Below are 12035 nucleotides of genomic sequence, written 5' to 3'. Positions count from 1 at the left end.
GAGTAATCAACATATTAATTATTTTAAACCAACTAGGATTTGAACTGAGAAACTACACTGGAAAACTAATACAGTTTAAGGCTTTAAAAGAGAACACAGGAATACATTAGAAAGATTATGGGCTTCTAATCCTGGCTCTTCCAATTATTAGTTGATTGACTTTGGTAAATTTACTTAACCTCTTTGAATCTTTCTTCATTTGTAAAGGTTTGCTATAACTGGTTGGGATTTTAATAAGCTCCCAATATATTTTAGATATCATCTTTCACTAAAATATATAATTGGTGTCCAAGAACTTGTAAATGAATCAAGTGATCCTTTGAAAATGTGAGAAATTTAATAAAAGATATATTAAACATACTTATAATATTATATAACTTCTGACATTTTTGACTATTCTAATTTTGAGTGAAGCATTTACAGATTAGATATGGAATGATAAAAATTTTGCAGGTTACTAAACATTTCGTAGATAATTTTGCAAAATTTTCAACTAAGAGACTTTTTTCCATCTTACTCTCTCTGATTCAACATTATGTACATACATAACATACACAAGTACATAATGTAACAATATATATGATAATATTTACCATATAATATTATATACATAATAAATGTTATTGTAAACAGTTGTCATTAACTCTAACCCTAATAAACAGTCCAACAAGGTAGGTATTGCCATTCCTATTTTATAGTTGAGTAAACGAAGATTTAGTAATATTAAATAACTTATTCAGAGACATGCTTTCTTGGGCAATCCCATCCATTTTCTTGTATTTATTTTAGCATAACCCCAATATAACAGAGTCCCAAAAATTCATGAATAAACTGAGAGATTAATGAGAAATAGATTTCAGTTAGCCATATGGTATGTGTGTCTTTCTCTCTCTCTCCCTCTCGTACACGCACACACACACACAAAAATCACAAAAGCAAAGATAATAACACTCACACTGTACAAAACTAAATGCACACTAAACTGACAATGAAACATTATCTGTCTAACCAAACCAAGCCCCCTGCTGAAGACACCCATTTTAGCTCCCTATTTAAGAACAAAGGGTCAAAGGCAGATAGAAGCCAACAGCCTATCACTCTCTATTTTCAGCTCTGACCCTGCCTGAGTTTCAGATTCAAATATCTCGCTGATTGCTTTCTTGGTGTATTCCTCACCTCAATTAATTTACCAATATCTACCCAGAAAATTGGCATCATAATTGATCCACTTTTCTTCATGCCAATTCACTGACAAGGTCTGCCTATTTTCCTTTCTATATTTCTTTGAATCCAACCCTTGCTCTACATTAGTTAGTGCAGGCTCTCAGAATATCTGAAAGGACAACTGAAATAGAATCCTTATATGCCAGACCCCTCACCCCCAAATCCACACTGCCATCAGTTACCTAAAACGACACCTGACTATGACAGTTCTTTTCTTAAAATCCTCTGAAGCCTCTCCAACAGATGAAGTCTAATCTTTTCAGCAAACCCTTAAGAGCTCTCTATTTATCCTACTTATTACTAGTAATAAGTCATACTGCTGCTTTTTTTTTTTTTAATCAATTCCCTCTTCCTGGGCATAGCCTGCATTCATCTTTAATTGGATAGCTGAGACTTACATTCCCCAACTCAGCCACTCCAGAAACCTTTCCTACAATTCCCTTTCTGTATGCCCTCACAGCATCATCCTGTGCATAACACTATTAAAAACTGTATTACATCATATCCACCTCTAGACTTAAGGTTTTTCATGGGCATGGCCCATATCCTACTCTTTAGTCAGTCTCTCAATTTAGCACAGTCTGTCACATAGCAGGCACTCAGTGAACATTTTTTAACCAAATGTTTGAACGATACAGATAATAAGTGGTGACCTAGAATATGAACCTAGGTCTCTATAACTCTACCAAGGTCTTTGTAACTCTACTGTACCATTCTGACTTCTGCTTTGCTCTTTGCATATGAAGTCCAAATCTAAATAAACTTAATGTTTACTGTCACAAATATCTTCCAGATTTTTCCTTTGTACTATAAGATTAAATTTGGGTTTTACATTTTATGCACTGATGAAGAGATACTTTTTAAACAATAAACATTCTGTATCACAGTACTGAAAAACTTTACAGCAGGAAAGAAGTAACTCAAGAAAAATTCAAGTATCTACAGAAAATAATAAAATCATATAGTCATTTTACACTTATGAAAAAAATGATTTTGTACCATCAAAATATAAGAAATATTAAAAAATGAGGCTTCCAATAAACTAAATAGATGACATTAATCCAACTATTTGCAAAAGTATATTTGGACATCATGCAGACTATTACTTATAAAAAAGAATAGAATCAAATATGCAATCAATAACCAAAGTAAATGTCAAATAGTTTCAGAAAGGCATCTTGTAAATGTCCGAAGTATGTGATTTAAAATCTAGAGGATTTGAAGAAATAAATGCATTCAAAAATGATAAAAATAATGCATAAACCAATAAGTTAATGAACTCCAGATAACTGATGAATGTAACTAAAACAGAATTCAACTTGTAATGTTTTAAAAATATAGATAGCCAAAAGAAGTAGAAACTGGATAATAGAGTTAAATTACACAATACACAAAAAGTAAGGTTCTTACTCTATCTAATTTCTGATATTGAAAAAGAATGCAATCCTGAAACAAATTGTGTTAAATTAGGGTAAATCAGATGTTATCAAATATCCAGGTACTAAAACAAGATAGAAGAAATGAACAATCATTAAAGACTAATTCTATTTTTGCATATCTATACAGGGCACTACCTCTGCCTTCCCCCTCAACTTCCACCAAAAAGAAGCCAACAAAAAACATACACGCACAAAAGCTGGCTCTTGTTAAGATCTGAAATACAATGGTTCTTTCTTGGCAGTTCTTCCATATGGTTTTAGCTCAACACTTTTGGTGACCATTTCTCTCTAGAATATTATGCATACTTTTTTAGAGTGTTTATTACAATTAGGTTTTATATCCACTTGTAACTACCTACTTCCTGGGCTAAAATTTGTACAGAAGTAAAGTTGTATCCTTACGATAATAATAATAGCTAACATTTAAATAATGCTTTTCTATTTTTCCTACATTAAGTATTTTAGTATATTCATTCTTTTAATCCTTAAAATACCTCTAGGTGCTCTTATTTACAGACTGGAAACCAGGTCACTTGGCCTCACAAATAGTAACTAGCAAAGCTAGCATTAAACCTAGTGAGCCCGATTTTCTTCAATCATAAATGCTCTTCCATGATTTTTACATCTCCATTTCCATGCTTTCTTCTTCACATTTTCCTTCTGCAGGGACTCGTTAACTTTCTTCTCGCCACTTATTATATACCCACAAACCATGGAGAGTACACCTTAGAATATTCTACCTTAGCTAATAATTTTGTTCCAGTTTTATTTCTTCTTGATTAATATGAGCTTAAAAAAACCACTGAGTTAGTGATAAACTATTGTCTAAATTTACAAATAATTGTCTAAGAAATACTAGAATCTCCCCCTGACAAATGTAGTTCCTCTACATATACATCCAATTCGAGACGACATTCTCATTACACCTGCTTCAAATATGCTGTTCGAAGGGATTAATTTTACATGATAATTTCTCTATTTTCACTTTTCTTTATCTTCAAATAAAGCTATTATTCGAAATTTAAAAAAAAAAATCGATTCCCTTATCCAGAATAATTTTTCAGTTTCTATATTCATATACTCTTATCAATTACACAAAAGTATGTCCTTTCCTTCTCACTAACTCTCTTAAATTACAGCTATTTTCCCTGAAGGTCCAGCGCCACCTGAGCTGCACTTGCTAATCCGCGCGGATTGCTGCGTGTTTTTCTGCGAGTGCGCGAGAATCTTCCAGAAGATTTTGCTCACACAGGCGCGCCGGCCATGTTGATTTTCCTCTCCCGTGGAGATCTACTCTGTCAGCCTATGAAACTTCAGACGCTGGAGTCCTGCGGAGCCAGGGCAGAGGCTGACTGCGTCAGGCTCTGAAGAGGTTTTACGTTTCCGAAAGGGACGTGCTCTAAGGGCTCTAAGTGCCAAACTGCCGCGCACTTCCCCTGGAGTGCTCACCCAGCGGGATCAAAGGCATCTGAATTGCAGAACGTCAGGAAACGACGGCCGACTCGACATCCTGCTAAGAGACGGGCGAGGAGCGGCCATGTCGAGGGAGATTCGAAACCGGTACTTACCAGTGCGAGGCGTTGCCTGACTTTTCCTCTGTAGGTTTCAGGAAGACCCTCTGTAGGTTATTGGACATTTTAGAGGAGTGGGAGGGGCCAGTACATCCAGGAAAGGGGGCAGTGTCGGGGCCGAGGTCCTCCAAGTGGCGAGAACCAGAGCGAGAGAATGTAGGGCTGGAGTTGCCCCGTAGCAGCTCAGAGGGGTTAGAAGCTGAAAGGAGAGCGACGGCGGGCTCTCGAGAGGGCGTATCCTCAGGCTTCGGAGGGAGGCGGCGCAGCCGCCAGAAACCGGAAGAGTCGAAGAGGCTGACGGGGCGGGTCCGTCCCTAACCTCTGAGAAAACAGCCCTGAGTCTCCGCCTCCTCAGCGCCTAGCACATCGCTCCAGAGTCACCGGGAATCAGCGCGGGAGGCGTGGCCTTAATGGCGCCGCCCCTACCGGTGCCGGGTCAGTGGTGAAGACCAAGCCAGACGGGCTCGGCCGACCCCGCCCACCAAAGCCGCCAGCGAGAGCAAAGCTCAGCCTAGCAGCTTCCGGTATCGTCACATCCGGTCGCCAAGGTGAATGGCTCGCTAACGCCCCGCCCTTATGCTGCGATCCAATCGCAGGTGACGTTTGCTGTCTCTTCTTCCGGATCAAGTAACGAATCGCAAAAGAAAATTCTTCAGATACCTACGAAAATAAAATGTTTCCGGGGTCAATCGCAAAGTTTCTTCCTTTGTATTCGCCGCTGTAAGTGTAAGTGTAAGTTTCCTCTCCCGCCAGTGCTTTAAAAGACATCGGAGGGCTCTTTTGAAGCCATATGCACTCCTGGCGTGAGAAAATTTTAGACGCCTGCCTGTGGCAAGCGCCTGTATTATTGCTACTTCCTGAGGGTTTCTTGGTTTTTTTCCTTTCTTGAAGGTTTGCTTCGAGATTTAACCTAATCTCTCTCTCCACCCCACCCTTAATCCTCGCTCGAAATTACTTTTTGTCATATAGTTAACTACTTGATTCTCTAAAAGTTTAATTCCCCATATAGACTTAACTTTTTGGCATCTTTATCTGGATCTCCAGAGAAAAACTTTGCAGAAGTCTCTTGATTCCTGCTGTTAAAATCTCTTATCGGAGGAACAGGTTAAGTCTCTGGCTTCAGCTGGGACTAGAAGGAAGTTGCGGGAGGAGTGGTTTAGGAGATCCAGTTTTATCAGCTAGAGGCAGTAAAAATGTAAACTGGCTCAAATTTAGGAGATTGATGTATGGTAGCCAAGTTAAACGGTTTATTTTGTTTTTAAAAAAATGCTGGGTACTCATTCTCCTAACTCCTTAATCAGCTAGTACTGATGAAAGATCTTGATATTCTGATACAGAAAGTAATACTTTTAAACTACTGTTCACCCTTTGTTAAAGGTAAATTTTAGCGATGTCGAATCCTGTGTGTGTAACTGACATTTATCTTTCAGTCAAATACTTCCCATACTAAAGAGGGGGCAGAGTGGTGAACCCTTAATACTGTCTTGGTTCTGATCATCATCCTATCTGTGAAAGCAAAACTACTTGAAAGAGTTGCCTATTCTTGGCTTGTTACATTTTCTCACCATTCATTTCTTAACTTTGCAGTTTGGCTTCTCCTCATATCCATCAGCACTTCTAATAAATGAAACTCATTGTCACAGATTGGGTTCCCTGGGAAGCAGACTCTTGAGATGGACTTTGGTGTGCAGGAAGTTTATTAGGGATCAGTATCTGTAGAAGGGAAGAAAAAGGAGCAAAACTGGGCAGAGGAAGATGTTGGGTTGTGATGCCCAGTCTCAACAAAGGCGTTAGACTATCCCACATAGAGCTCTAAAATTAAGATGACCTTTTTTTTTTTTTTAAGATGAACTTTTGAAGTTTTCCCCAGTAGGATGCAGGCTTTGCCAAGGAAGGGTGCATGACCTTAGGCAAGGATGATCTCCTTAGCCAAAGTAATTCCTCAAGGAGGCTGATAGCTGAGGCATGTCTGCTGGCAGCACTCCCAGTAACTGGCAGAATAAGACCTTCATTTCTCAAGGGAGGTCTGGGAGATGCATCAGAGTGTCCACTGTACTCATTAAACCACTCATTTAGCTGTTTCAATTGATGCTATTTATCACAAATAGTATAAAGATTTGTTCAAATCTTTATTCAGCAGCGCTGTTAATTAATTCTTCACTCTTGATGCCATTGGTAATATACTTTCTTGGATTTCCTCCTACTTTTTTATGTACTCCTTTTCAGTTTCTTTTGAAGGTTTATGCCTCACTTGGCCATTAAACAGAAGAGTTCCTTAAATCTTGATGATTGATCCTCTTATTTTCTCAAACTATCCTGTCTCCTCAAGTGATTTCAACCATGCCTGTGGTTTCAATGACCACCTCTAGCCATTTTTATACTAACCAAACACGTAATACTACATGCCAAGTACTATTCTAAGTGCTTTACAAATATTAACTTGTTTACTCTTAACAACTAGTAAAAAATATTACATTCAGATGAAGAAACTGATGCACAGAGAATAGCATAACAGCACAGATAAAGGGACAAGAGACCAAAAAGAAATTAGAGCATATTAAAATAGAGTTCTTGTTAGCTAAAAGAGTGACAAATTTAAGCAACAACTGACAGAAATGAATAGATTAATAAGTCAACAAATGTAGAGGATTATTTTACACACGTACATCTCTGAGAAATTAATAGTTGAAGCAGAGGAAAGATAGGCATAGATATCAAAATTTTAAACAATACAGTAAACCAGGTTGAGACATCAGATGTGTAAATAATCCACTCATTGGATAGTTCACATTATTTTTGAGCACATATAGAATATGTATAAAAATAATGTGATAGGCTACAAAGGAAGATCTACTCGTGCTGAAGGATTAATTCTATACATACTAGGTTTTCCAACCATAAATTGATTAAAATTAGCTATCCAGATAATTAAGAATAGCTTTAAGACATATTTAGAAACTGAATAACCTATTACTAAATTATCCTTGGGTTAAAGATGAAATCATAATGGAAATTAAGTGATTTAAACACATTTGTCATAAAATAAGAATGTTTAAACACATGAGTTAAGCATCCAATTTAGAAGTATTTTAAAAAGCAAGAGAGAATACCAAAGGAAACAAGAATAAGTAAGTGAAGTATATAACAACAAAAATAATGTAGTAAATTAACAAAACCATAAGCTGATTCTTTGATAAAATCAATAATAGAAATAGACCTTTAGCGAGATTAATCAAGCAAAAAAAGAGGAAAGATGCAAGTAAGCAAAATACAGAATGAAAAGGAGAAATAACTACAAATACAGCAGAGATTTTTCTTTGCAAGTATTATACATAACAATTGTAATACAACATTTGCTGAATCCTGCTACGATGATGAAATACTATGAGCTGCTGGTTCCTTTCTCTAAATTATAAAAGGGAAACATATATTCTAAGAACTAAGAGAAATTTTGAAAACTCCTGAGGGAGCTGAAGGCTGTCTTAAAATGAATGTGTAGGGAAGAAAGTAGCTGCAGTCCAAGCACAGAAAACAGGGAAAGAATAGGTCGGAAAAAGACAGGTTTAAGTTATTTCTGTTGTCTCTCTCCCACATTGCCCTGGGATTATCAATGTCCACTCAGAAGAAAGTTAAGGAACAGTCCAGACTTGTTATTTTTCTTTTTAATCTCCAATTTCTTTCACTTTTTAAAAATCTCTTTTGTTCTCTTCCTCACAAATACAGCATGGTGGGAGTGGGAGGTGGGCAGGCTGGCAGGAAGGGCATGCCCTTCCACAAGTAAATGTCAGGTTTTTCACAAGGTAAACTGCCACGTTTACTATAGTATTTATGTATTTATTAGTCATTTAACATGTTAAGAAACTGTACTTCCATTTTTATTTAGTTCTTGTCTTTTGTTTAATATGTCAGAAATTTTTGGTGTTGTGCTCATAATCTCATTTTCCCTTGAGTAAAATGGGTTTTTATTGCATAATTTTGCATAGTGTGGTGATTTTTAGGAATGTATATGTCATGTTATATCAGAACTGACTACAAAAATAGTCAAAAACTTTTTAAAGCCACTTCTGGACAAGACAGAGTAACAGGGACTGGATTTACCCTCCTACCTGAAGCAATGACAATAACAACACAAGACAAGAATGCATGAAACAACACTTTTCAAGACAATCAAATAATGAACAATGTCTTAGTCAGCTTGGGCTGCCATAACAAAGTACCATAAAATGGGTGGCTTATAAACAACAGAAATTTATTTCTTACAGTTCTGCAGGCTGGAAGTCTAAGATCAGGGTGCCAGTGTGGTCAGATTCTGCTGAGGGCCCTCTTCTGGGTTGCAGACTATCAACTTCTCATTGTATCCTCACATGAAAGAGAACAGAGAAAGGAAACAAGCTCTCTCTTGACTCTTAAAAGGGCACTAGTCATTCAAGAGGACTCCACTCTCATGCCTTCTCCTAATTACTTTCCAAAAGCCCATCTCCAAATATCATCACATGGGGGGTGGGTAGGGTTTCAACATAAACATTTAGGGGGATGCAAAAATTCCCATCAGACAGCGATCCCTGAAAGATGGGAAACAAATGAGGTAAATCTTACAAATGCCTCAGATTACTGCTTTGAGAGAGTTTCCATACAACAGCTCAGGGAGGGGAAACTGAGGAAGAACATGTCAGCCTAGCTAAGTTGTGAAGATGAAGCTGATGGTCCAGGATACAAGGCAGCTAGAGTTGATAAGATAGACTATTAGAGGAAATAATTGCATAGAAAGAGAATCCCAGAGATCTGTACAGTCCCTCTTGAGTATTTGGCAGAGTACTAATAAGCACATAATGGTAAGGAAACAATCCAAAACTGGGGAAAGAACCATCCAAAAAGAATAGAGGGAAACTATCTAACACACACACAGGGCTGGAATCAGTACCCGTTCTCACATCTGGACTGGAAAAATTCATATTTCATGGGTGCTGAATATAGTATCTCTACACTCCAGATCCACCTAATGCACCATACAAACAAGACCTGAAAGTATCAAACTGTTTCCAAATAAAATAACTGTATCCCAGAGCAAAACTCAAGAAAATGTTTAGCAATACAAAAATATCCAACACTCAATAAGGTAATAGTGACAACGTTAGAATCCAATTCAAGATTATCAGGCATACAAAGAGGTAATAAAATATGATCTGTAATGAAAATAATCAATCAAGCAAAACTAGATGTAAGATGTTAGTTCCTAGGTATGGTTTTCTTTGTATTTATCTTCTTTAGGATTTATAGGCCTTCTTTAATCTGTATTTTGATAATTTAATTTTCAAAAATTGCTCACCAGTATTTCTTCAAATATTGCTTCTCAATCCCCCCTCCCCTCTCTCTCCCACACACCTTACTGTATCCAATTACACATATGTTAGACCATTTATCAGTATCTCATATGTCTCTTATGCTCTATTCAATATTTCCTATCTTTTATTCTGTGTGCTTGATTCTGGATATTACCCTGAACTCTTTCTCAGGTATATTGCCTACCTCAACTTCATTTAGTTCTTTTTTTGGGTTTTATCTTGTTCCTTCATTTTGAACATGTTCCTTTGTAGCCTCATTTTGCCTAACTTGCTGTTTTTATTTCTATTTATCTGGAAGGTTGGTTAAGTTTCCCAATTTTAGAGAAGTGGCCTTTTGTAGGAGAGTCCTATGTGTCCCAGCAGCACACTCCCCTCTTGTCACCAGTGCTCTATATTATAGGGGTGCCCCTCATGTGGGCTGCATGTTTCCTTCTGTTGCTGCAGGATGATTTCTATGAGTGCTCTGGTAGGCTTGGTTAGTTGTCTTGTGTAGAGGCTGCTGACCACTGGTTGGTGGGGCCAGGTCAAGAGGTGGTTGGCTGTGGAATCCCGGCGGGCCCCTGGGCTAGTCCTCACTCAATGGTGAGTGGAGTCAGGGTCCAGGAGACTCTGGGGCTGGTGCCCAACAACTGTTGGGTGAAGCCAGGTCCTGAGGCTAGTGCTGGCTAGGAATAAACCTACCTAAGGCAGTAGAAGACCTGTACTCAGAAAACTATAAGACACTGATAAAAGAAACTAAAGATGACACAAACAGATGGAAAGATATGCCACATTCCTGATTTAGGAGAATACATAATGTTAAAATGACCATACTACCCAAGGCAATATATAAATTTAACATGATACCAATTAAAATGCCAATGGCATTTTTCACAGATCTAGACCAAAAATTCTAAAATTTGTATGGAAACACAAAAGACCCTGAATAGCTAAAACAATATTAAGAAAGAAGAACAGAGCTGGAGGTATCAAACTTCCTGACTTCAGACTATACTACAAAGCTACAGGAATCAAGTGTATGTATTGGCACAAAAACAGACACATATATCAATGGAACAGAATACAGAGCCAGAAATAACACACACATGGTCAATTAATAGAAAAAGGAGGCAAGAATATACAGTGGGGAAAAGACAATCTTTTCAATATATGGTGCCAGGAAAACTGGACTGCTACATGTTAAAAAAAAAGAAATTAGAAATAAAAATTTTCTGGGACTTCCCTGGTCATCCAGTCGTTAAGACTCCACACTCCCAATGCAGGGGTACCAGGTTTGATCCGTGGTTGGGGAACTAATATCCCACATGCCACAACTAAAAAGATCTCACATGATGCAACTAAAAACATCCCACATGCTGCAACTAAGACCCGGTGCAGCCAGATAAATAAATAAATAAATAAATAAATAAATAAATAAATTTTTAAAAAAAGAAATTTTGGGGAGGAACCAAGATGGCGGAGTAGAAGGACGTGCTCTCAGTCCCTCTTGCGAGAACACCAGAATCACAACTAGCTGCTGGACAATCATCGACAGGAAGACACCAGAACTCACCAAAAAAGATACCCCACATCCAAAGACAAAGGAGAAGCCACAATGAGATCGTAGGAGCGGCGCAATCAGAGTAAAATCAAATCCCATAACTGGTGGGTGGGTGACTCACAGACTGGTGAACACTTATACCACGGAAGTCCACCCACTGCAGTGAAGGTTCTGAGCCCCATGTCAGGCTTCCCAACCTGGGGGTCCGGCAATGGGAGGAGGAATTCATAGAGAATCAGACTTTGAAGCCTAGTGGGAATTGATTGCAGGACTTCGACAGGACTGGGGGAAACAGAGACCCCACTCTTGGAGGGTGCACACAAAATAGTGTGCGCATTGGGACCCAGGGGAAGGAGCAGTGACCCCGGGGGAGACTGAACCAGACCTACCTGCTAGGGTTGGAAGGTCTCCTGCAGAGGTGGAAGGTGGCTCTGTTTCACCATGGGGACAAGGACACTGGCAGCAGAATTTCTGGGAAGTACTCCTTGGTGTGAGCCCTCCCAGAGTCTGTCATTAGCCCCAACAAAGAGCCCAGGTAGGCTCCAGTGTTGGGTTGCCTCAGGCAAAACAACCAACAGGGAGGGAACCCAGCCCCACACATCAACAGTCAAGTGGATTGAAGTTGTACTGAGCTCTGACCACAACAGCAACAGTCAGCTCTACCCACCACCAGAGCCTCCCATCAAGCCTCTTACATAGCCTCAACCACCAGAGGGCAGACAGCAGAAGCAAGAAAAATGACAATCTTGCAACCTATGGAATAAAAACCACATTCACAGAAAGATAGACAAGATGAAAATGCAGAGGGCTATATACCAGATGAAGGAACAAGATAAAACCACAGACAAACGACTAAATGAAATGGAGATAGGCAACCTTCCAGAAAAAGAATTCAGAATAATGATAGTGAAGATGATCA

The 12035-nt window shown here is 38.5% G+C and overlaps 1 protein-coding gene across 2 annotated transcripts in view; it reads right to left on the bottom strand.

Annotated features, from left to right (window-relative positions):
- Nucleotides 1-11483, bottom strand: part of LRIF1 (ligand dependent nuclear receptor interacting factor 1) — a 36829-nt gene extending 25346 nt beyond the window's left edge. The window contains exon 1 of one of the 2 annotated variants that reach the window (XM_082365949.1): nt 4232-11483. In XM_082365949.1, the coding sequence (XP_082222075.1) occupies nt 4232-4299 (68 nt within the window). In that variant the 5' untranslated portion in view covers nt 4300-11483. The remainder of the gene's footprint in view (nt 1-4231) is intronic. The other variant, XM_082365950.1, reaches the window with a different exon arrangement.
- Nucleotides 11484-12035: the final 552 nt, after the last annotated feature.

The sequence above is a fragment of the Balaenoptera borealis genome (assembly GCF_965194805.1).
Source record: "Balaenoptera borealis genome assembly, chromosome: 1".
NCBI lineage: Eukaryota > Metazoa > Chordata > Mammalia > Artiodactyla > Balaenopteridae > Balaenoptera > Balaenoptera borealis.
The sequence above is the reverse complement of the archived record's forward strand: the minus strand, read 5'-3'. Positions and strand labels throughout refer to the sequence as shown.